The 26,905-nt window shown below is 42.2% G+C and overlaps 1 protein-coding gene across 1 annotated transcript in view; it reads right to left on the reverse strand.

Moving 5' to 3' along the window:
- Positions 1 to 1,158: 1,158 nt before the first annotated feature.
- Positions 1,159 to 26,905, reverse strand: part of LOC144596749 (CD276 antigen-like) — a 41,085-nt gene continuing 15,338 nt past the window's right edge. The window contains exons 3-7 of the mRNA XM_078405499.1: positions 18,977 to 19,038; positions 13,097 to 13,444; positions 9,445 to 9,726; positions 8,991 to 9,113; positions 1,159 to 3,935 (exon numbers count right to left, since the gene is read on the reverse strand). Coding sequence (XP_078261625.1) covers positions 9,019 to 9,113; positions 9,445 to 9,726; positions 13,097 to 13,444; positions 18,977 to 19,038 — 787 coding nt within the window. The 3' untranslated portion in view covers positions 1,159 to 3,935; positions 8,991 to 9,018. The remainder of the gene's footprint in view (positions 3,936 to 8,990; positions 9,114 to 9,444; positions 9,727 to 13,096; positions 13,445 to 18,976; positions 19,039 to 26,905) is intronic.

The following is a 26,905-nucleotide window of genomic DNA, read 5'->3' on the forward strand; positions in this document are numbered from 1 at the left end:
ATGCTTTCAAGAGAGAGCTGGATAGAGCTCTTAAGGATAGCGGAGTGAGGGGGTATGGGGAGAAGGCAGGAACGGGGTACTGATTGAGAGTGATCAGCCATGATCGCATTGAATGGCTCAAAGGGCTGAATGGCCTACTCCTGTACCTATTGTCTATACACTGGAATTTAGAAGGATGAGAGGGGATCTTATCGAAACGTATAAGATTATTAAGGGGTTGGACATGTCAGAGGCAGGAAACATGTTCCCAATGTTGGGGGAGTCCAGAACCAGGGGCCACAGTTTAAGAATAAGGGGTAGGCCATTTAGAACAGAGATGAGGAAAAACATTTTTAGTCAGAGAGTTGTGAATCTGTGGAATTCTCTGCCTCAGAGGGCATTGGAGGCCAATTCTCTGAATACATTCAAGAGAGAGCTAGATAGAGCTCTTAAGGATAGCGGAGTCAGGGGGTATGGGGTGAAGGCAGGAACGGGGTACTGATTGAGAATGATCAGCCATGATCACATTGAATGGCGGTGCTGGCTCGAAGGGCCAAATGGCCTACTCCTACACCTATTGTCTATTGTCTAATTCTGCTGCCACCATTATCTATTGTAACAAGAGATGGCTCCCACTGATTGTCGCCGGAAGCTTGCGTCCTTTTCAGGATGGACGATGACAGCGATGTCAACATTTGAAGCATAGATGATGGACACGAAAGAAGAAGAATTCAGGAGCAGAGGGATGTGAGACCTGGGTGCAGACAATACTCAAGGAAAGGGATTCAGTATTTTCTGAAAAGAGTTGCCGAGGGTTGGAAATAAAGGACCAGGCAGATCCTGACATAAAACAGTGGCAAAAGAAACCACTACTGTTGAGTTTCCAACTGAAAGCAGATGGATGAGAATAGATAAATTGAGCACGATCTTATCCACCTGGAAACTAACATTAAGTCTATGCCCAGGTAAATTGCATTACCAGGATTGACCACAATATTTTATTACATAGCAGCACCAAGGAGTTTGGTGAAGGTAGACTGTGCACTTGAGGAATAAACCAGCCATTTTTTGTTAAATACTGCAACAGATTTAGGGCATTAAATGACAATTCCGTTGATCAACTGCAATGGAGCTGGAAGAATCATTGCATGGCTAGAAATTATGAAGCAGATACAGACATTAAATAATTAATGTAATTCAATTTCAAAACCCCCGAATCAAAAGGGAACGAAAAACATCAAAAGACAAACAATAACAAGCTCCTTGTGATAAGAGCTTTGTTTGGCAAGGGTATTAAAGGTTACAGAACTAAGAGTGATCAAGTAAAAATACATTCAATGTAATTGTGTGACAGATTAGGCAAAGGTCGACTCTCAAATCTTCCTCCCGTGTCTGTAAACTGACCGAAAAACAAGCTCGGATCTTAGCCACTCATTTCGCTTCATGCGTCTGACCCTATGGTTGGCACAGATCTATTCAATGGCCCAGCATCTGTGTTGGCTTCCTGGTATATGCATGACCAGAATTGGCAACCATACTACCACTATAGAAACCAATGCCAGTGGTACCAATTACAAAGCTTCAGGACATTGTTATGTTGGTAAATCTGTAGGTATCTATATGAGAGTGAGAGTTGATTGTGGACATTCCTTGTTAGCTTCATCTGAGCATAAACCCAACTGTCTAGGCAACCAAGATCTTGAAACGTCATTATTGCCAATTGCCTCATTTTGCCCAACTCAAGATTTCAGTGACTAAAATTTACCCAATCTAGGTTTAATGTGGATGTAAACAATGACATAATATCTAACCCAATGCAGTCAACACAAACCCAACATGCAGATGTAAATTAGGAAAGAATGTTTTTTTCTTTGAACTGAATGAATTGGTTCATGTCTGTACCAGAGGTTATGAAGAGAAGGAATCAACTTCCATACTGGATAAGCTCTTGAAGCAGTAACTCAGTGGGGTAAGGTCAATGCATGTCATTCAAATCAGTCTAGAACTTATACTGCTCAGATCAAAACCATAAACTCTTGAGTGTAATGGTGGGTACGAAATAAAAAATAATAATTTGGAGATTACAATGGAGACAAAGGATGTGTGTAGGTATTATGGTGCAGGACCAGCAACCCAAAGAACTTCAACTGTCACCACAGGCATTGGAGATTCCTGATTTCACCTTCATTTTAAGCATAAAGACCTGCCATCAGTAATTTATCTGCAAATTGACATAGAAACTCCACTAGCTCACTTGTGGCCTTCAGAGAATAAAACCCAATGTCTTCTACTTTGGGCCTGTAAGTGACTAACATCCCATGTATTTGACCTCCTGATTGCCCAACCAATTTCTCTGCTGTATTGAAAAGCAGTACACACCTCGCAACGTGCCAAAAAACAATGATCTTATATCCTGAGACATACATTATAAGAGCTACATCCCGAGAACGAATAATTTATTTTACATCAATGATAAACTTGTACAAAGCATAGATCACAGCTTGACCGATGGCAAACTTTATAGTGGGATAGAGTCGCCAGTGTAGCTTTACCAGAATGATGAGAAGCCACTGATAGTGACAGCCTCCAGACATTATAAATATCAAAATATTTACATGTTCACAAGAGGTATCAATGGTCTGGGGCATTGATTGGTGGTTACATTAGCCATGAACTCACTGACAGATTGGGATAGAAAACCATGCCCTGTTCTGGTCCTGCTTTTTCTGGAGCGCCGCATGCCACGAGGAGGCTTCAGAAAAACGTTTTAAACCATTGAGAGTTAAGTGTAACCTTCTTAAATAATTGGATTCTCATCGATCAGCTACAACAATCACTGGCAAAGGTTAGCAGCTAATGAAAAGAAAGCTTTACCTCCAGATCAAGTTGGGCACTTTGTAAAGGGAAGAGATTGATAACCAGTTAGAGAAGCAGCATATACAAAACTAAGTGGAGAGAGAAGAGCAGGAAGATGAGTTCTGACCATGCTGTGAAATGAGTCGCTGGGTGGACTGGGATTATTGGTCCGCTGGTATGTTCAAAATCTCTGCAGTTCCCAGGATTCTAACTTATTATTCCCACAGCTTGACCAATGTGACAATTTGTGTCATATGGGGGCCGGGAAATAGAGGCTACCTATTACAGAAAAGCTCCCAAGAATTCTCAGAAAGTAAAAGAAATAAGAGGTAGAGAGATTAGCTGGAACACTGGATTGTTTCCTCCCAAACCACACAAAGGACTTAGTTACAAAGGAAAGTGTGATAATTGTGCACAGAGATAAACACCTTCTCAATTACAATACTTCTGGGACCTTGGGATTAATCCACCCCAACAATACAGATTCTCTACCACCACAGTAACATCTTAAGGAGCAATCCTGTAATTCTCATAAAAATTGTGACAATACCAGATCAACCTTCCACCCTCTATGTGGCAAGTTGTCCTAATTTAAGACAAGCCATGTATGGCTCATTGAAGTGAGCAACTCAATGGTCAATCTATAATTGTTGTTTCAATGCTAAAACTACAGAATCGTTATAAAGTGAGAATTCGACAATTGCCAGGAATTGATTTGCAATGTCCCGGATTACAAAGGTCAGTTGCTTAAGTGAAACACAGGTTTATCATTAGAACACTTGACACACACACAGTGCTAGGACAACACTGTAAAGTGCAAAAACAAACCTATTAACATAGCACCAGTCTTTTATGTTTTTGTTTCTTTTCCGACAGCATCATTGCCGAGTTTAATGCAGGAATTGCTGCTCTCAGGAGGGATGAATGCTGGAACCCAGTTGGCTCTAGTGGCACAAAGGGGAAGGAGAACAAGTCCTTGTTGTGTACAAAGTGGAGCCAAGTCCTTTTCACCCCTCCTCAAGTTTGTCCTGCATCCGCACCAGAGGCATCCTTTAAACCAACAGAGTCTTCAGTGATACAGACAGTCACACAGGGGAAACCTGTCAACAAGAGCATAGGTTAATGCTGACTTCCTGCAGGTAGAGGTTGGAGAAATTAATATTGTAATATAAATACTCTGTTTTCATTTCAAGGAGCAGGAATATAAAGATTCCAACGCAATGTATATTGTAAATTTCCCCGGTGTGGGACGAATAAAGGAATATATTATTATTATACTTAGTCTGACACAGCTGGAGTGACTGTCTAATTCTGCACTTCACTTTAGGTAGGAGAGTCCAGCCCAAGGATGGAATGGCTATGATGCTTTCCACCTCCTGTCTGATTGGGATGGAGTGAAGGGAGGATGGTGGAAAACAGATGCTATCACTCACAATAAAGAAAAGTTACAACCTGGCTCTTCACGATCAAATGCATAAAGTGTGATAGGATCTGAAATCCTCAAATCCCCACTTATCACCAGGAGGGCATGGATTTAGACGGTTATGTATATTCAATTAGAGATTTCAAGACAAAGCATAATACATTATTTTCATCCATCAGGCCATTTCAGAGTTTAAGCGCTTTCAGTATTCCCTCCCCAGACTGTTCATCATTTCCTGATAGCCATAACTTCACAGTTCTGGTAACATCCGTGAAAACCATAGTTGAACTTTAGGTTTTAGTTGCAGTGCAAGGATCTCTGCTGGCCAACATAAGTGCTTTGGTGGATCAAACTGGGACTGTGTTGCCCTCATCTGCCTAATTGTCCACCAGGCAAGTCGCAGAATCAAAGTGTTGGAGGCACTCAGCAAGTTGGGCAGAAGTGGAAGAAAAATGGTTAACATTTTGATCTTGACCCCTCTTCAGAACTGGGACAAAAGAAAAATTAGTTAATTTTCAGTAGCAGAGATGGGCAAAGGATTGATAGAACAAAGGGACCATCTCTGATTGGGTGTCCAATTCCGTAAAAGGGGGTAGTTGCAAGCACATTACGCTTCCTTGCCTGTGTATTTTGTCGATAGCAAGGGTATGGAGCAAGTCCAACAAGTCAAACGATACTCAAAATAAGAACTGAATCAAATTGATGACAGGCAGTCAGCCAGTTCTGATAAACGAAAAGAGCAGGTTATCTATTAAAGTTGCAAAATTTAATGCTAAGACCAGCATGCTGTAACAGTGCCAGAGCAAATAGACTGAAAGATTGGAGTGGGAGTGGGATGGTGAATTCAAACAGCAGACAACTAAAAGCTCGGGATCACCTCTGCAGCTGTTCCCCCAAAGCAAACATCTGATCTGCATTTGGTTTCTCCATTGCTGTCCAAACACTGTGAACAGCGAATGTAGTAAACTAAACTGGAAGTAGTACAAGCGAATTGCTGCTTCACCAGGACAGGCTGCTTGGGTCACGATGGTGGGATTGGAAGACAACTGCGGCCATCGCTTTGTTTGTATAGGGAAGTGCACCAAATGAGATCCCACAGAGAAACAGGGGGTGGTTGATAGAGCTACAATAGTGTAACAGAGCAGTGAAGGAAACAATCCCATCAAAACGCTGAGGGACTATGTGTCTGGTGATGGAATTTTGTAGGATGATCTGTGGGATGCGGTGAAGATAGAACAGTAGGACCAGGTACACTACTGGAGATGGGAGGTGAAAGCAGGGTGTGCAAATAAATGAGATGCGTCAAGGGTTTCCCTTGGCTCTATAAGGTGCAAAAGAGGCTCTATAAGGTGCTAGTCACGCCACATTTGGAATATTATGAGGAATTTTGGGCACTATATCTGAGGAAAGATGTGCTGGCTCTGGAGAGGGTCCAGAGGAGATTTACAAGAATGGTCCCAGGAACGAGTGTTAACATATGATGAGCATTTAATGGCACTGAGCCTGTACTCGCTGGAGTTCAGAATGAGGGGGGGGCCTCATTGAAATACAGAATAGTGAAAGGCTTGGAGAGAGTGGATTTAGAGAGGATGTTTCCACGAGTGGGAGAATCTAGGACGAGGTCATAGCCTCAGAATTAAAGGACGTTCATTTAGGAGGGAGATGAGGAGGAATTTCTTTCGTCAAAGGGTGGTGAATCTGTGGAATTCTTTGCCACAGAAAGCTGTGGAGGCCAAGTCAGTGGATATTTTTAAAGGCAGAGATAGATAGATTCTTGATTCGTACAGGTGTCATAGGTTATATGGGGAAGGCAGGAGAATGGGGTTAGGAGGGAGAGATAGATCAGCCATGATTGAATGGCGGGGTAGACTTGATGGGCTGAATGGCCTAATTCTGCTCTGATCACTTATGATCTCTACTGTGGTCAAGATGAAGACATCATAGTTCAGAAAGGAAGACATTTCACACCTGTGGAAAGTGTCATCATCAGAACACATGCAAGAAGGGGGGGGGAGGGGGAGAAATCAGGAGTATTGCTCTCCTGATAAAACATTGCACACAGATGCCTTGGAAATGTTTTCCTATTTTTCCCTGAACTGTTGCTTCCACTCTGCTATTATGGACAGAGCTCTGACTGCATGTCGTCAATTTCCTACACCTCTGCTCCCACCCCCACCTCTAAGATGGAGCAAGAGCAGAGTTTGCCTGGGCCTTACCTTCCACTCCATCAGTCAGTGCATCCAACAGGTCACCTTTTGCAACTTCCACCAACAGATTCAAATTTCCCTTCCTTTCAGCATTTTGAAGGGATCACGTCCTTTACATCTCACTAGTTCGTTTTTCTGTCCCCATCTATCATTCCCTGTCTTATGCCACTTTCCCATTTCACCTCTTCCTTTTCCACCATCAGAAGACCAAAACAGTCCTTCCAGGTGAAGCAGTGATCGACTTGCACTTCTTCTAACCTTGTACTGTATTTGGAATTCACAGTGTGAACTCTTCATTGGAGAAACCAAATGCACATTGGGTGATTGTAAAGTACTGGTATTCAGTCCACAGGAGTGACCCTAAGCTCCTGGTTCTCCAATTCTCCATCACAATTCCACTCTGGTTTTCTATCTGTGGTCTCTTGCACTGTTATAGCATGCCCCCATGAAAGCTTGAGGAACAACACCAGATCTTCCATCTGGGCACAGTGCAGCCTTCAGGATTCAATATAAAATTCTCCAATTTCAAGTAGTTCATTTGCTCTTTCTGACTATCAGAATTGCCCACTTTGGCCCATCAATTTGGTTCCAATTATTCTATTCATATAATCTGACTTGATGGGCACATCTGACCGGCTTGTGATTAATGACATATTTAACCAAGCATAATATGCTTGTAATTCACACCCCCCCCCCTCCCCCTACTTGGAATCGCCATTTGTTCTACCCATTCTTCCCCAAGCTACTGAAAATGAACTTGGTTTTCTCTCTTTCTTTGTTCTGACAGATTATGACAAAAATTGTTTCTATCGTTGGTTTTATTTCAAATTTCCAGCATCTGCAGATTTTTTGATTTCCATATGGTGGAATCAGTTTAGGTGGAATTGAGAAATTGAAAGGCAAAAAAATATATTGGTGAGAGGGCATTGAAAAAAATTAGGAAATTAGAGGTGCATATAAAAAGGATAATATGATGATCATTATGGGCTTTAGTCCAGAACTTGATTTAGTTTCATCTGAAAACAGGGTTTCAAATTTAAATAAAACAAGCTGTAGAGGTATGAGAAGAGTTGGCGAGAGCATACTGGAAAACTACATTTACAGAAAAAAAGTAATAACGCAGCAATGGCTTAGATTAAATGAACTGATAGTCAGCAAGTAATAAATGTTTTGTTAAGATAAAAAACACTGACAGAAAAGGCTATCAAAAAGCCACGGCTTTAAAAAAAATCACATTAGATCAAAGGAAAAGGATTACAATGTTATAAAGGAGTAAATCCGAGGGATTTGCAAATTTCTGAATTCATAGACATTGATAAAGAATGGCTAGATTTTGTACTTTCCCACGAACAAAAAAGCTTTTCCAGGTGTGCAAAAAGTAAAACATTAGTTATTTATTGCTAGTGTGGGTGCTTTGCAGACGGGGGAAATTATATTGATGAACAAAGAGAACATTTGTGGAGGCATTTTCCACAAATATTGCATATCTTTCAATCATATGTCCCATTTACCTTCTGCACCTCTCATTTCCCTTTCCCAACTGCCCAGAGTAGGGGAATCGAGGACCAGAGGACATAGGTTCAAGGTGAAGGGGAAAAGATTTAATAGGAATCCGAGGGGTAACTTTTTCACACAAAGAGTGGTGGGCTATTCCATCGTTTAAGAAACAGTTAAACCGGTACATGGGTGGGTCATGTTTGGAGGGATATGGACCAAGCACAGGCAAGTGGGACTAGTGTAACTGGGACATTGTTGGCCGGTGTGGGCAAGTTGGGCCGAAGGGCCTTTTTCCACACTGTATTAGTCTATGACTCTAATTTACAAGTTCCATATGCAATTAGAAATTGTATATATTGGCCTTTATTGCAAGAGGATCCGAGTCCAACACCACAGACAGCTTGCTACAATTAACCACTGCACTGATGAGAATACAATTGGAATATCGTGTACCAATCTGGTTTCACTTCCCAAGGAAAGATATTGCTGCAATAGAGGGGGCGGCAAAGGATCAACAGGTTGATTCCTGGGATAGCCGGTATGTTGTATCCGCAGACGGAGCTAATCTTCTCAAGCTAAGATGATCTTTGGTTTGAAATGCTAGTTGCAGGCTTCGAGTTTCTCCTGACAGGATCAGCTAGGTGTCAGTCGCAAACTAAGAGTCGAGCCATTTAAGACTGAGGCATGAAGAATCTCTCAATCCCTCCTCCCCCCCAGAATATAACAAATCTTTGAAATTATAGTCAGTCAGCTGTGCAGGCTTTAAAGTGCTCAGTGTTGGAGCATATTCAAGGACAGTCAATAGATTTATTAATATTAAGCAAATCAAAGGATGTGGGGTTTATGCACGGAAGTGACAGAGGTTAGAGGACAGCCATTGCCGTACTGAATGGCAGAACTGGCAAGAGGTACTGATGGGTTCCTCTTTCTCTTATGGTTTTATAGTAGCACACCCGTATGTGTGAATGAGTGTGTGAATGAAACCACGATCTGCTTAGATAGAATTCCTAAGATAATCCGATACTCACCACAGGACCCCAATCGCATTGTCCACTGTTACCACCAACTCCAACAAACAGCTAAAATCAGGACAAGCGCGCAGACGCTGGCACCAGTTGCACCAATTACCGTTCCCAACGGAATCCTGTGAACTGCAAAACATTCACACGTGGCTTACCAGAATACTCATCATGATCAACCTTCAGTACAAGACCCTCTAGATCAACTTTTGCGTGTTTTACCTGTTTCTTCTTGAAACAAATTATTGAACCTTCTGCCATTGCTCTTTTAGGGAGTGCACTCCAGATTGCAAAAACTTGTTTTATCTGTCCATTTTATTTGATAAACATAAACTTTGTAGCGAGTGATGTCCGAACCAGTTTAAACAGAAATATAGAACTCCGTCTAACATAAAGGCCAGATTTGACGTGGTCAGACACCGCTTGTCAATGTTCTATTCCACACAATGCAGACCATACTCACTCAATGAAAAAGTCGACGATAATCCTTCGTCCAACTGCTGGTCCCACATTGTGCACGTGTAGTTGCCGGTGGGCCAGTTCACCAGTTCCAGTGTGCTCTTCACACAGAGACTGCCACCTGTGCAGTTAAAACGCTCTGTGTGCGAGTGCCTGGTCAGATTCTCCCCTAATCCATTTTCCCAAGTGACGCTGGGAGCTGGGTACCACCCGGAGGACTCGCAGACCAGCACCAACAGGCCCAGATCATCACCAGACGAATGAATGACTGGCTGGGTGCCGAGAGCTGCAAGGCAAAAGTAAAGAGTTTGAACTAAGCCAACAAAGCACAAGGAATCTTACCTCACTGGATCTCCAATGGCAATATTGTCCATCTGGGCTCAGGTTGTGAATCGTTGATCAATTTTAGGCCTGTTGAGAGGAAAGAGTGGAGAGGGGCCAAAAAAAAGTGATGGAGATCTTGAGGTTAAATGGATTCATGAAAGGACTTTGTAAACAGGTGCTGGATAACAAAATAAAAAGTCAAATGGTACGACTTGGTCTATTTTTGAGCTCCAGGAAGAGGGCAAAGGCGTGGGAAAAGATATGGAGGCTACTGTTCAAAGGACTAAGTTATACAGAGAAATTGGGAAGAAGGGGATATTCTTCTTGCAAAAAAGAAAGACAAGGGATGATTTAATTGTGTCTTTCAAAATTATGGTATTTCTAAGGAGCAGCACTACAGTTGCAACGAGTTGTGGTGGTCTTGAATGCTCCTCAAAGGGGGACCTTGGAAGCAGATTTAGCTGGAACATAAAATACGGAATTGGATCAAATCTTAACAAGGGGTAAACAGACAAATCTGAGGGAAAGGATTAAAAAAAATGGAGAAGTGGGATTTCCTGTCTTTAAAGGACATGGGACAAATGGAGGTCTGCTCTGCCTAACAATTTAATTAAATGATGAGACCTCAAGGGAAGTGGCACTGATAAACAAGTTAATTCAAATTGAATATTCTTCAGCAAGTCATTTCTTTCTTTGTTCTGGTAAAGGGTGTCACGCATCATGTTTTCTGGTCAGGTTAAATTCCAAGAGATGTTAAAGCATGGCATCTGAAGCAGCAGATCGGAGGCCAACCAAGAGATCAGCCTGCTGGGTCTTCCATCATCGCCCCTGGCAAAAGAATCTTGTTATGTATTCAGACTTCCGTTCCTTGCTCAATCCTGCTCTCTTGCGCTCTCCCAGCCTCCTGTGTACATCGTTCGGGATATCAGCCCTGGCTGGGGACCAGCCCTTGCCCCAGAGCCAGTGTAGGACAGGAGCTGGCACAGAAAAGAAACTCAGTACCCTTGCACTCCACAATATGAAGGACATACAACCACTTTCAATTCATTCAAGTCATTGATCTGTCACACATTTACAAATGAATGGGAAACCAAATCTTTCAGCTACATCTTGGTTATTTCTAGTTTGTGCACTTAGCCTGCTTACATTGCCAAGAGGGGTAGCCAGACTACCATCAACCAGCACCTGTCCCCAACCCCACCCTCTTCACATCTGTACAGAGCAGTCACTCCTCCTTCCACTCAGCAACTCCTTGCCGACACCATGCCATATCCCCCATTTTCCTGAAATCACTAATACTCAACATGCACTCTCAACATTATACCTTCCCTTCTACTCCCTTCACCACGTATGACAAAAAGTGTGCGAAAATCATACATAATGGAAGGAATGATTCAGCATGGCTCAGAGGGTAGCGATCTCCAAGCCCCCAATCCAGGTACTTGGACACAAAATAGAGATTAACACCTCACCACAGCACCAAAGGTCTGTTGCAACATCTGATGTGACATCTTTCGGGTGTAATTTTAAATTGACACTCTGCCTACTCTGTTTCAAGGAAGGTTTGAAAAGATAATTGTTTCCCAAAGGTTCTGAATTCTCCCCTGTCCTACACCAATCCCAAATTCAAATTCACCAGAACAAATGACCATGTCAGTAAAGTAGTCCCTTTTGTGGAATCTTGTGTGAAAATTAGCTGGGTCACCTCCATTGCAACATTTAAAAACTACATTACATTACTACATTGGCATTATTGGGGTAGTTAAGTTCCCAGAAAATGTTCCACAACATAATTTTTCATCACACAAAACTGGGTCATCTGCGTATGTGTCAAGAAATAAATTGAAAAAATTGTTTACTTTTTTCACAAATCCCTAAAAGAGTACATTTTATTTCCCTGAATTGCCTTAGCCAGTATTGGTTGTTCAGTTTGATGCTGCACAGATTTCTTTGACAAGGCCCTACAGAAACTCCAAATACCCTCTCCAGCTGGAAATGGGGCTTCTTTGCTGGCATTCACCAAAACTTGCACGCATTTCAACTCCACATCCCCTCCTGCCTGCTGACGGGAAAATACAAAGGCTGCCTAGTAATGTCTGCTATAATTTTCCTGGTGTCTGCTGTAAATTTCCCAGGTGTGGGACGAATAAAGGAATATATTATTATTATTATTATTATTATACAGGCAACAGCCCCGTCTTGAAGCCTCAGATCACTCAGCAGCAGGTCCTTTCTACACCCCTAGTGTGGAAGTTTGAAACATTGTCACAGGATAAAGAGGTGAACCCAATTGCTTTCTGCACTGTTCAGCAAAACATGTAAAAGCCTACACAGCTTCAACCCCAAGCTGAACCTCAACCTAGATCACTTACTTCAGCTCTGTAATATCACTTTATTTCCCTTACCTCTGATGAGCAAATGAACATTTTCAGAAATTCAAAGTCAAAAAGCTTGCACCAGCAAAAAGTGGATACAAAGATACCGGATTTCGGTAAAATCCCAACCAGCCCACTGTATTGAAAATTCTGCTTTCTTATTCTGGGATAATACTTGACCCCCAGACTCTCTCCAACATCATCCATTTCTTTCTCCCTCCGAAACATCCCAGTCATCACCCCATCTCTGGGCGACCAGAGCAATGGACTTGGACGCTTGCCTGCCAACGATAACTAATTCCCCAGGAACAGAGGCATTAATACAAACCGTTTTACTCAGAGAGCAACCATGCTCTCGTTCCTGGTGTTAAACAAGGACCATTATATTTCTCATTGATCAAACCTGTATCTTACGATAATCAATAGAGGGTACCGATTATACTTTACTTTTAATCAGCTCAACCAGACGACAGACACAATGCATTCCGAGGCACAAGGCATGGCATAGGTTTTAAATTACCTTGTCCAGATGGGAGAAGCAGTACTTCCAGTTGAAAGTACTCATCTCCAGATCCCTTCTGCTTTTATAAAGCACTGAAGAATAAGGAGTCAGCAATGTGGCACATTGTGTTAGGGCTCTGACATACGACCACAAGTAATAGCAAAGAGTCTCAGGCCATGATCCCAATCCCACACACGATTTTCTGGACTTGCTGGGCCACTGTGGAAAGATACTGGGCGCAGATTGAGGGAAGGAACACAAACAAAGCCCAGGATTTAATTTTGATTTTATATACACATATAGATATTTCTAAAAAAAAGCTTTCAGTTTAGTATCCAAGTTTAAACACAGCTTTGCTCCAATCATGATCAGACTGATACCTGTACAAGAGTTTTTGAAAGAAGCAATTAATTCATTATCTTTGAACCAGTGAAACAAGTATCACCCATCCTTACCTCGGATACTGAGGAAGACTTGTGCATTGGAGTCTTGTGATCGGCTGGAGATGTGGAGTTTATAGATTCCACTGTCTAAAAGAGACACGTTCCTCAGTCTCAGGGACAAGTTCCCATAGGGAATCTCATTGGGAAAGACTTCTGCGCGGTTGCGATAACTTGGATCTTGCTCCGTCTGGTTGCTTTGGTTCCTTGGGTAATTGTAGACAATTGCCATTGTATCTGCCTTCTTCCAAACAAACGCCACACTGCCAATCTTATTCCCAGTCTTAAATCGACACTGGATAACATCATCATCTCCAGCTTTGGCCGTGACTCTGTCTTCGCTGCACTTCACCTTGAAGCGACCTATAAATGTGATATCCAAGAGCAGATTAAATTGATCACCATCACAAATGGAAAGCTTCATACAGTTCCTCCTGCTGATGCACTCCAATCCATATCATGATCCTCAGAAAGCCATTTACTCTTGAACTAATCCACCATTTTAAGGGTAAAAGGGTCTCGACCCAAAACATCACCCATTCCCTCTCCCGAAACCCGCTGAGTTTTTTGTGTCTACCTACCATTTTAATAGTTGCATGCAAAACTGGATGATGTGGCCTTTCAAACTTTTGGATCAACTGGAAAACACTTGGATCGAGGGAAGGATCATTCATTTGAACTGGGGAATGCTAGGAGCAGTGGTCTTCAGTTCCAATAGAGGAAGGGTGCAAGAGAACAAAGAGAATGCTTGTGATCTGCTGATGACCAAGAAACTAAATAACACAAATGGTGGTAGCATCAGCTAAGAGAAGGGTCATTCATGAAAACAGGAGATGCAAGTATATTTTGGGACTGGGGGATACTAAATGTCACGGTTCCTGCAAGGCTAAAATAAAAGAAATGCTCAAATATGCAGCTGGCCAGACAGCACCTATGGTGTGAGAGAAAATCTTAGTTAACATTACAGTTGACTTTTCATTAGAACTGAACACTTCTCATAAAGCATAAAGACTGGTTATAAGAAAAGGTTGAAATCAGACAGGTGTTACATGCCAAGATGTAGGACAAGTGATGCTTCTCAAGTTATGTTGGACTTTGTCAGAGGGGTGCAGAAGATCAAAACCAGAAAAAGTAGAATGGGAATGAGATTGAGAATTAAAGGTCTGAATAAGAGTCTCAACCCAAAATGTCCGTCTATCCCCTCCAGACACTTACCGACCTACTAAATTCCTCAGCACCATATTTTTTGCTGGAGAAATAAAGTGACAGAGAACTGGAAGCTTAGGGTCACCTCTGTAGCTGAATAAAAATGTTCTGCAAAGCACCAACCCATACTCAAATTTTTTTTTGCTTCTCTAATGTAAAGGAGTTAAATTCCAAACTTGTACAAGTGAATTGCTGCTTCACCCGAAAGGTGTGAATCGCACGAATTGGTGGAAGGTGAAGAAATGAAAGGCAACTGTTTGTACACCTTTCTAGTACTGTTCTTGGTATTAGATGATCAGCCAAGATCGTATTGAATGGCGGTGCTGGTTCGAAGAGCCAAATGGCCTACTCCTGCACCTATTTTTCTGTTTCCCTTCTTAGGTCTTCATTCAGTTCTCTATTTTACATCTTTCCAGCCAGATCAGTGACAATGCTCCAGCCTCAATTATGTGCAGTTTTGTCTGCCCTTTCCAGATTGACATCTTTTCTATAACATGGTATCCAGAACTGAACACATTACTCTAAGTGCAGGCTCACCAATGTCTTATGCAACTGCAACATAACCTCCCAATTTCTATACTCAATACTCTGCCTGATGAAGGCCAATGATTGACCACCTTATCTACCTGTGACCATGCACCTACACTCCTAGATCCCTCTGCTCTGCAACACGCTCCAGAGCCCTACCATTCACGTGTAGGTCCTGCCCATGTTAGACTTCCCAAAATGCAACACCACACATTTCTTTGAATTAAATTCCATCAACCATTCCTCAGCCCACCTGGCCAATCGATCAAGATCCTGCAATAACGGCAGATGCTGGTACAAATCGAAGATATCACAAAATGCTGGAGTAACTCAGGAGGTCAGGCAGCATCTAGGAGGGAATGGGTGACGTTTCGGGTCGAGACCCTTCTTCAGACTGAAGAAGGGTCTCGACCCGAAACGTCACCCATTCCCTCTCTCCTAGATGCTGCCTGACCTGCTGAGTTACTCCAGCATTTTGTGTTGTGATACCTTTGATCAAGATCCTGCAGCAATTTTTCCACAGCCATCTTCACTATATGCAAAATCACACACTTTTGCATCATCTGCAAACTTGCTAATCTTGTCCTGTATGTTCTCATCCAAATCATTGATAAAGATGACAAACGGTAACAGGCCCAGCACCAAATCCTAAGGCACACCACTAGTCACAGGCCTCCAGTCCGAGTAGCAACCTTCCACCATCGCCCTCTGCTTTCTACCATGAAACCAATTTTCTATCCAGTCAGCTATCTCTCTTTGGACCCCCTGCGATCTAACCTTCCAGAGCAGCCTACCATGTGGAACCTTGTCGAACACTTTGCTGAAGTACATTTCTACAACATCCATAGCTGCCCTCATCGACCTTTTTGGACATGTCTTCAAAAAAACTCAATTTGTGAGACACAATCTCCCATGTACAAACCCATGCTGCCTAGCCAATCAGCAGGCCCAGTCCTCTGGCCAATCATACAGAACAGTCCCCAAGCCATACAGGCAAGAGTTGAACATAATTCCCCAAATGGTAGTGGAACTTTGGGACATTCTGTACATGTGCAGTGACACAAATGTGCACACAATGCTCTCAGAACCTCAACCACTCTGGGTTAAGTTTGAACAGCTCGGATAAATCATGTAAATCATAAAAGATTTAATAGGAATCCAAGGAGTAATGTTTTCACACAAAGGGTGGTGGGTGTATGGAATAAGCTGCCAGAGGAGGTAGTTGAGGCTGGGACTATCTCATCATTTAAAAAACAGTTCGACAGGTACATGGATAGGACAGGTTTGGAGGGATATGGATCAAGCGCAGGCAAATGGGATTAGTGTAGGTGGGGCATTGTTGGCTGGTGTGGGCGAGTTGGGCCGAAGGTCCTGTTTCCACACTGTATATCACTCTAAAACTCTATGACTCTCTGTGCTATCTGTATGAATTTCTCATTACTTGAGGGGTTTTGGTATATTTTCTGATTGTTAAAAAATGGAGTAACTGATTGTGTGCATTACTAAGGCCAGCATTTATTGCACATCCTGAACGTCCCATGGAGCTGTATTCAATATGCTGTGGCCTTGTGTACAAGGTAGTCCCACATCCTGTTTGTTCAGAAATTCTTAGGTTCAAGCGTAATGAAGGAACATTCCAAAAACATGGAGGGGAACGTGGTGTTCCCAAGTGCCTTCTGAACATCTTCACAGAACATAAAACAAAGAACAGTACAACACAGGAACGGACCCTGCAGCAGCCCACAATGTTTGTGTCAAACATATCTCACATGGCTGATCCCACAAATCCAAATTTAAAAACTCTCCCACTTCCCAAAAATGATACATCTTTCAGAACTATTCCAAACATCCAACACAAAATTAAAAGACAAACCAGGCGTTAAGAAAAAAAAGTATAAGTAAATTGGGGTTCCCAGGTGAGTTGGAATGAGAGGATTCAATTTTCAATGATGTCAGCTATCAGTGACCTGCCACAAATATCCAAGTGTTTCTGCTTTGAATTATATGTTAGGACACATAATACCTTTTTGTATTAAGGAGATCATCAGGGAGTTCCAACATTATGCTGCATATGAAATTATCTTGGCACGGTGACTAAGCGGAATTGATGTCTATCCTTCCATTGTTATTCACAAATTGGTTTACTGATTTTAGTCTACACTAAAAACATTTAATTAGCGAAGCAAAGATATCTGCTATTTGAGGTACCAGTGTCATTATATTTTTTATGCTTCCCTCGTAATTCAGACAGATGAGCCTGGTACGAACGAGTACAGAGCATGATATTTATCAAGCTTTATCAACATGGACTATGACTTCAAATCAGCTGGTTGATACATGAAGGACAGATAGCATGAATGAGAGGTCACTTTCAGATATGTAAACAAAATTTTGACAGCAAGGTGCAGCGGCTGTGGATGGGACAGTAATCAACCCAAATATGGAAGGAAAAAAACCCTTTAAATCCAATTTGTTGGACAAATGCAATGGAAATAGAATCAAAAATATATATAAAGAACAAAAAGGACTTAAGTATTAGTGCTGAAACAAAAATCTGCAGGTCAGACAGAACCTGTAACAACTTTGACAATACAGTTTCAGAGTGAGGAAGCAGACGATTGGAGGATGGCTAATGTGGTGCCTTTCCTTGAAGAAAGGCTATAAGGACAACCCAGGGAACTTACAGGCTGGTAAGCCTAACATCAGTGATGGAAAAATTATTGGAGGGGATTCTGAGGAAAAGTAGGATGATACAGAAGTAGTGCGAATGGGGAGATCGATGGTTGGTGTGGATTTGGTGTGCCAAAGGGCCTGCCTCATGCTGTATCGCCAAAACTAAAACTAGATATTTGCCAAGTCGAGGACTCATTAGGGATAATCAGCATTAATTTGTGTGGGGGAAATTATGTTTCACAGATGAGTGAATTTATTTTTGAAGGAATGACCAAAAAGATTGTTTACGTGGACTTTTCTAAGGCTTTTGACAGTGAACTGCAAAGTAGTCTGTTCTGGAAGGTTAGATCACATGAGATTCAGTAACGGTTAGCCAATTAGATATAAAATTGGCTTGGTGAGAAGAGTCAGACAGCGGTAAAGGAGGGTGGTTGTTCAGATTGGAGATCTGTGGTCTAAATATGCCACAAATATCGGTTTTGGGTCCACTATTGTTCATTGTTATATATAGATTATCTATGATTACAACAGGATTTAAATCAACTGGGTAATTGAGCCAGGAAATGGCAAATGGAATGCAAGATATTGTATTTTGCCAGTTAAATTAGGGCTGGTCTTACATAGTAAATGGTAAAGCCATTTACCATTTACTGTCATACAACACGGAGTTCCCCAGATAGTTCACAGAAAATGGTGATACAGGTACACAGGGAGGTGAAGGTGATATTTGGCACATTTGCCTTCATTGGTCAGGACCCTTAGAAAAAGAGTTGGGCCGTCATGTTACAACTGCACAATACATTGGTGAGACCACTCCTGGAGTATTGTGTGCATTTCTAGTGCCCAGGTAAAGGAAATACGTCATTAAGCTGCAAACGGCATACAGAAGACTCATGAGGATGATACCAGGATTGGACAGCTTGGTGCAGCCGGATAAGGAGTGGCTGCTTTTATAGGACCACAGAAGTAGAGGTTAATAAAATCATGAGGGGAGGAGATAAGGCGGAATGGTCAGTATTCCCCCCCCCCAAGTAGTCTAGAACTAGAGGGCATAGATTTAAGACGAAGGGAAAGGATATAAAAGCGACCAGAGGGACGTTTTCATACAAAATGGTGGGCATATGCAACGAGTTTTCAGATGTTGCACAGCCAAGTACGATTAAAATATTCATTTAGATAGGTGCAAATGCAAACAAACTGCACTAAGTCAGATAGACAACTTGGTTGGCATGGCCAGGTTGAGTTGAATGACTTGTTTCCAAGTTGTATCGCTCTATAACTCTATAAAGATTTTACAATTTTACAAAGCTGTTTATATTATCACAGGATGCTAACAGCATCAACAAGAGAGCAAAAAAATATTAAATGGGTCAGAATATATTTATTTTGTCCAGGTAGATAACCTGAAGTGTCCAATGAGCATGAATGCACAATACTGGATGAGATACAGGGAGGTAAATCTTTTGAGATAATGTAAAAATGATTTACCGGCTATGGTCATTTCAACAGCAGCGAACAGGCAAACGAGCAAGTTGAGCAGGCAATTCATTCTAAAGAAAGAAGTAAAATAGCAAAGTTATTGCATTGAATTTTCTTCAATTACAAATAATAAACCAGCTGAGTTTGTCCCCCTTCATGACATACAATTCTTCTCTACAGTGAACTGCAAAGTAGTCTGTTCTGGAAGGTTAGATCACATGAGATTCAGTGACGGTTAGCCAATTAGATATAAAAATTGGCTTGGTGAGAAGAGTCAGACAGCGGTAAAGGAGGGTGGTTGGAGCTGATCACTCCAACCATCGAGCAACCTAGCACTCCTGTGCCCATCCAAGATTCAACGGCTTTCCCCATACTTCAATTCAATTTCTCGTCTGCAATTTTAAGACTAATCCTACATGCAAGATTCTACAAGTGGAAACTTTAGAGATACAAAGTGGAAACAGGTCCATCGAGTCTGCAACGACCAGCAATTACCCCATATAGCAGCACCATCTTACACACTAGGGACAATTTTCAATGTACAGAAGCCAATTAACCTACAAACCTGTATGTCTTTAGAGTGCGGGAGGCGACCGGAGCACCCAGGGAAACCCCACACGGTCATTGGGGAATGTACAAACTCCGTATAGACAGCACCTGAGGTCAGGATTGAATCTGGGTCTCCAGCATTATATAATAATAATAATAATAATGCATTACATTTATATAGCGCTTTTCAAACACTCAAAGACGCTTTACAGGGATTTGTAGAACATAGAGAAGTGAATAAATAGATAAATAAGTAAATGAACAGAAAAAGGAGACAGAAGGTGAGGTGACCTTCAGTGGTTGAAGGCAGTGCTGAACAGGTGAGACTTCAGTGATGTTTTGAATGTGCTGAGTGAGGAGGAGTCTCCGACGGTTTGGGGTAGTGATATGGCAGCAACTCTATATGGCAGCAACTCTACCACTGCACCAATGTGCAGCCCTAAGGTCTTCCCAAAATTTAGACACGTATTCTCATATAATGCATGTGTTCTCTTAGAATGGTTTTAAACACTTAGAAAGGATGGAAAGGAATTCTCCCTGGTGTATTTACCCTCAACGCACCTTGCAAATTTTTGTGGGTCTGTTTCTATAGATAAGAACCCCCAATCCACGAGACTGTTAGGGCCAAAGGTGGAACCAGATGGTTCTTTGGAAACACCAGTCATTAAATTGATAGCATGGACAATGATGTGCTCAGGAAATGAATGGTTTAAAAAATCCCTTACTTCCAAGAGCATACCTACACCTTAACTCGCCCTCCTTAACCCTTGCCCTGTCAGATTATGGGAAGAGCGTAAATGGTTCGTTGGTGGTTAGTGCGGACTCAGAACAAACAACTATCAATCAGTGCCTTAAACCCGAATTGATTCCCAGCATCCCTTAAACGATAAATAGAAGTTCTGATTTCTATTTTGCTTGAATTGTTCAAAACGATTCCTCGCGCCCTGGAATGGCTCGGACCGGGTATTGGTTTATTTACCCTGAAAATCCTGCCAGATCCCTGAAGACGGGGCGTAGATCAGAGTATCTAAACTTGTTTGGGAACGCGAAGCGGTCAACGTAAATTAAACGGGAGGCACCAACTGACAAGACATCACACGAAACATTTAAAAAGAATCAGAAAAACAGTTGCTGTTATTTATTAGTGCGGCGGGGGTGGGTGGGAGAAGTGAGATCATCAGATCAACCACGCAAGAATGCAGCTTGGAAACAAATCAGAAGCCAGAATACGAGTAAACTCATCACCAAAGCCGGTCGATGGCGTCCCTGGAACACGCCGCTGCAGTAGGCAGTACCGGTTAAACTGGGCGGCTCCGACCCTTCCGATGACAGAAAATCAATTCCCCGACGCCGATTATACAGTAACAACCACGACTCCCCGGCACCGAGCACACGAGCAACCACGGCTCCAGATTATAGTGTATCCGCTCCCGACACCAACTGCACTGTGACGACAATGGCTCCTCTCGGTTAGTGTATCCGCTCCCTGAAAACCATTACACTATCCAGCAACTGCGGCCCCTCTCAATTATCGTGCATCAGATCTCCAGCAATAATTATACTTAACGGAACGGCTACAGTCCCTCCCGATGACACTGCGTCCGTTCTTCGAATAGTGCAACCAATCCGAGGCTCGACGAAGGCAATTAATCTTTTCACCAATTGGCGCGCCGCAGTAACCGTCCGCAGACCTCAATCGCAACCTTCACCCACCAAATGGAAGAGACGGAACTTGCTGCAACGCCTCTGCTCAATTTATTTGGTTAAAAAGATTTGTTTTTTAAATGCAAGCTCAGTGGAAAAGTGTGATTGAATGCGTTGACTTGACAGAATGGGTAATGTGGCATTTACTGAGAGTTTTAAAACTGTTCCACCGCATAACATTAAATCAGCAAAACACCTTTTCTGCTGGCTGCATGCCGGTAACGCATTAACTACCTTCTTAGGGTATTGGACGGTTGGTGTTTACTTAAAATTATATTTGTCGACAGTAACATTTAATCTTTAAATAACTCGCCTACGTGTGTCTGTGGAGAAGAGACAAATTGTATCTGCATCATCCACTGAGCTAACAGTTGCCAAAGACTGCCCCAGAAAACCAAGGTATTTTCGGACCGTTTGGATCAAAGTACCACGTCATAAATCAGCCTTTTGAATCGAGGGTTACCTAAGGAATAATGGAAGAACAGGAAAGTATTGCTTGAAGTTGTACTCAACTATGGCCACTGGAGTAACAAATACAATCTTGTTCACCTTACTATAGAAAGAAAGTGATTGCACACAAGGGCACCAGAGAGAACAATAGTTACAAGGCCAGGCAAGCCCAGCTGAAATTGTACTCCTTCGAACAATTACAAAATAAAATGTAATAGAGGCGTCTGGAATTATTCAATACCACCATTCTCAGTATATTTCCAGCTTAAAAAAAAAATCATTTGAATTTAATCCGAACAAATGTGAGGTGTTGCACATTGGGAGGATAAATATAAAGGGAAAGTATATAAGAAAATAACTGCAGATGCTGGTACAAATCGATTTATTCACAAAATGCTGGAGTAACTCAGCAGGTCAGGCAGCATCTCGGGAGAGAAGGAATGGGTGACGGGAAAGTATACATTTATTGCAAGACCCTTAATAGCATTTATGTATAGAAGGATCTTAAAGTCCAAATGTATAGCTCCCTGAAAGTGGCATCACAAATACTGGTATGTGGTATGCTTACATTCATTGGTCAAGAAATTGAGAACCAATATCCTTGCAGGGAGGTTCGCTAGCACTGCTGGGAAGGGTTGAAACTAGAGAAGCATGGAAGTGGGAACCTCAGTAGCAAGTCAGAAATTGGAAGAAGTGAGGGGTAGAGGTTAGAATCAGCAAGACGCAAAGGAAGGACAGGCTGGGAGGGGTGAAGGAATATGGCGACATTGAATGGGCAGAAATGTGTTTATTTCAATGTATTGTGGAGAAAGCATATGAACCTGGAGCCTGGATTGAGACTATGACGTTGTTGCCATAGTGGAAATGTGGTTGCAAGGGGCACACGACTGGCAGAGCAATGTTCCAGGCATTCGATGTTACGGATGTAGAAACATAGAAAATAGGTGCAGGTGAAGGCCATTTGGCCCTTCGAGCCAGCACCGCCATTCATTGTGATCATAGCCAATCGTCCACAATCAATAACCCGTGCCTGCCTTCTCCCCATATCCCTTGATTCCACTAGCCCCTAGAGCTCTATCTAACTCTCTCTTAAATCCATCTAGTGATTTGGCTTCCACTGCCCTCTGTGGCAGAGAATTCCACAAATTCACAACTCTCTGGGTGGAAAAGTTTTTTCTCACCTCAGTTTTAAATGGCCTCCCCTTTATTCTAAGACTGTGGCCCCTGGTTCTGGACTCGTCTAACATTGGGAACATTTTTCCTACATCTAGCTTGTCCAGTCCTTTTATCATTTTATATGTTTCTATAAGATCCCCCTCATCCTTCTAAACTCCAGTGAATACAAGCCTAGTCTTTTCAATCTTTCCTCATATGACAGTCCCACCATCCCAGGGATTAATCTTGTGAACCTACGCTGCACTGCCTCAATTACAAGGATGTCCTTCCTCAAATTAGAAGACCAAAACTGTACACAATACTCCAGATGCGGTCTTACCAGGGCCCTATACAACTGCAGAAGAACCTCTTTACTCCTATACTGAAATCCTCTTGTTATGAAGGCCAGCATTCCATTAGTTTTCTTCACTGCCTGCTGTACCTGCACGCCAACTTTCAGTGACTGGTGTACAGGACACCCAGGTCTCGCTGCACCTCCCCCTTACCTAACCTAACACCATTGAGATAATAATCTGCCTCCTTGTTTTTGCCGCCAAAGTGGATAACCTCACATTTATCTATATTATACTGCATCTGCCACGCATCTGCCCACTCACTCAACCTGTCCAGGTCATCCTGCAACCTCCTAACATCCTCTTCACAGTTTACACTGCCACCCAGCTTTGTGTCATCCGCAAACTTGCTATTGTTGGTTCTAATTCCCTCTTCCAAATCATTAATATATATATGGTAAACAGTTGCGGCCCCAACACCGAGCCTTGCAGCACTCCACTCGCCACTGCCTGCCATTCTGAAAAGGACCCGTTTACTCCTACTCTTTGTTTCCTGTCTGCCAACCAATTTTCTATCCATATCAACACCCTACCCCCAACACCACGTGCTCTAATTTTAGTCACAATTGTTGATGTGATCGAGATGGAGGGGAAAAAAGGAGTTGAACTATCAATCAGGCAGACAATCACAGTGGGTACTCAGAAATACTGAAGGTTCTTCCGCTGAGGTAATATGGGTAGAGCTTAGAAATAAGGAAGTACTCTAATGGGATTGCACGACAGGCTGCCCTATAGCAAACAGTAGATAGAGGAATAGATATGTAGACATAGCAATAAAAGATGCGCAAGCAACTGGAGTGATGAGTGATTAACCTCATCAATATTGACTGGGACTTACAGTGCCAAAGCTGAGATGGGGCAGAATTTGAGAGGCACATCCGAGGGTTCCTTGAAACAGTTTATGGATAGTCCAAGCCGAGAAGTGAACATACTGGACCTTGTGTCGGGAAATGATCCTGGCCAAGTGACTGGTGTTTCAGGATAGTGATCAGAACTCCATAAGTTTTAAGATTCTTTTGAATAGAGAGAAGGTGGGAAGGTACTAAATTGGAGAAAGGCAAAATTAATTTGGGGTGGTTAGCATGGCTTTGTATGCAGCAATTCGTGTATCTTACTAACTTGATTGAGTTTTTTTTTTTAGGTGACAAAGACGATTGATGAGGATAGGGCGGTGGATGGTGTCTGCATGGCTCTTTGTAAGGCATTTGATAAAGTCCCCCACAGTAGGCTAATCCAGGAGATTATTGTGCATGGGATTTACAGTGACTAGGTTGCATGGATTCAGAACTGGCATTCTGATAGAGGACAGAATTATGGTGGAAGGGCAATATTCAGACAGGAGGTCTACGACCAGTGGAGTTCCGTAGAGATACAGTGACGTCCATAATGTTTGGGACAAAGACCCATCATTTATTGCCTCTGTACTCCACAATTTGAGATTTGTAATAGGAAAAAAATCACATGTGGTTAATGTGCACATTGATAGATTTTAATAAAGGCCATTTTTATACATTTTGGTTTCACCATGTAAAAATTACGGTAGTATTTATACATAGTCCCCCCATTTCAGGGCACCATAATGTTTGGGACACAGCAATGTCATGCAAATGAAAGTAGTCATGTTGAGTATTTTGTTGCATATCCTTTGCCTGCAATTACTGCTTGAAGTCTGTGATTCATGGACTTCACCAGTCGCTGGGTGTCTTCTCTGGAGATGCTCTGCCAGGCCTGTATTGCAGCCATCTTTAGCTGATATTTGTTTTTGGGGCTTGTCTCCTTTAGTTTTCTCTTCAGCATATAAAAGGCATGCTCAATTGGGTTCAGATCAGGTGATTGACTTGGTCACTCAAGAATGGACCATTTTTTAGCTTTGAAAAACTCCTTTGTTGCTTCAGCAGCATGTTTGGGATCATTGTCATTGCTGTAGAATGAACCACCGGCCAATGAGTTTAGAGGCATTTGTTTGAACTTAAGCAGATAGGATGTGTCTATACACTTCAGAATTCATTATGCTGCTACCATCAGCAGTTGTCAGTACCTTCAGCAGCCATACATGCCCAGGCCATAACACCCCCACCACCATGTTTCACAGATGAGGTGGTATGCTTTGGATCTTGGGCAGTTCCTTCGCTCCTCCATACTTTGCTCTTGCCATCACTCTGATATAAGTTAATCTTCATGTCATCTGTCCACAAGACCTTTTCCCAGAACTGTGGTTGCTCTTTTAAGTACTTCTTGGCAAACTGTAACCTGGCCATCCTATTTTTGCAGCTTACCAGTGGTTTGCATCTTGCAGTGTAGCCTCTGCATTTCTGTTCATGAAGTCTTCTGCGGACTGTGGTCATTGACAAATCAACACCCGACTCCTGAAGTGTTTCATAGGTGGGGGATTTTTCTTTTTTCTCGAGAGAATTCTTCTGTCATCAGCTGTGGAGGTCTTCCTTGGCCTGCCAGTCCCTTTGCGATTAGTAAGCTCACCAGTGCTCTCTTTCTTCTTAATGATGTTCCAAACAGTTGATTATGGTAAACTGATGGTTTGGCTGATGGCTCTAATAGTTTATTCTTGTTTCTCAGTCTCATAATGGCTTCTTTGACTTTCATTGGCACAACTTTGGTCCTCATGTTGATAAACAGCAATAAAAGTTTCTGAAAGTGGAGGAAAGACTCGGTGCTGAGAGCTCTCTTATACCTGCATTAAGGAGGCATTTAAACACACCTGGGAATTACAAACACCTGTGAAGCCTTATGAGCCAAACATTATGGTGCCCTGAAATGGGGGGACGACGACTATGTATAAACATATAATTTCTACATGGTGAAACCAAAATGTATACAAATATCCTTTAATAAAATCTGACAATGTGCACTTTAACCACATGTGATTTTTTTTCTATTACAAATTGTGGAGTACAGAGGCAAATAAATAAATGATGGCTTTGTCCCAAACATTATGGATGGCACTGTATGGGCTAGGACCTCTCCTATTTGTGATACATATAAATGTGATATATAAAGGACATAACTGTATAAGAAAATAACTGCAGATGCTGGTACAAATCGATTTATTCACAAAATGCTGGAGTAACTCAGCAGGTCGGGCAGCATCTCGGAAGAGAAGGAATGGGTGACGTTTCGGGTCGAGACCCTTCTTCAGACATAACTGTAGATGGATTTGCTAGCAGGTTTGCAGATGATACTAAGATGGCTGGCCACGTGGACTTTGAGGAAGGCTGTCAAGGCATACAGCAGAATTTTGACCAGCTACGGAAATGGCGGAGAAATTGCAGATAAAGTTAAATCCAAGCAAGTGCGAGGTGTTGCACTTTGGAAGGTCAGATGCAAGGATAGAACACACAATTAATGGCATGATCCTTAACAGAATTAATATACAGAGATCTTGGGGTCCAAAGCCATAATTCCCTGAAAGTGGGGTCCAAGGCCATAATTCCCTGAAAGTGGCAATTCAAGAAGATAGAGTGGTAAAGATGCACATAGTATGCTTGCTTTCAGAGGTCGGCACATTTGAACAAGAGTCTGGAAGTCATGATCCAACTTTATAGGATTTTGGTTAAGCCTTATTTAGAGTATTGCACACAATTCTGGTCACCCCATTACAAGAAGGATGTGGAAGCTTTGAAAGTATATAAAATTATACGACATAGATAGGTAAGAGTGTCAGAATCTTCTATTCGAAGGCATAACTTTAAGGTGTGGTGGGTGTCTGGGA

Source organism: Rhinoraja longicauda, chromosome 9 (genome assembly GCF_053455715.1).
Source record: "Rhinoraja longicauda isolate Sanriku21f chromosome 9, sRhiLon1.1, whole genome shotgun sequence".
NCBI classification, from domain to species: domain Eukaryota; kingdom Metazoa; phylum Chordata; class Chondrichthyes; order Rajiformes; family Arhynchobatidae; genus Rhinoraja; species Rhinoraja longicauda.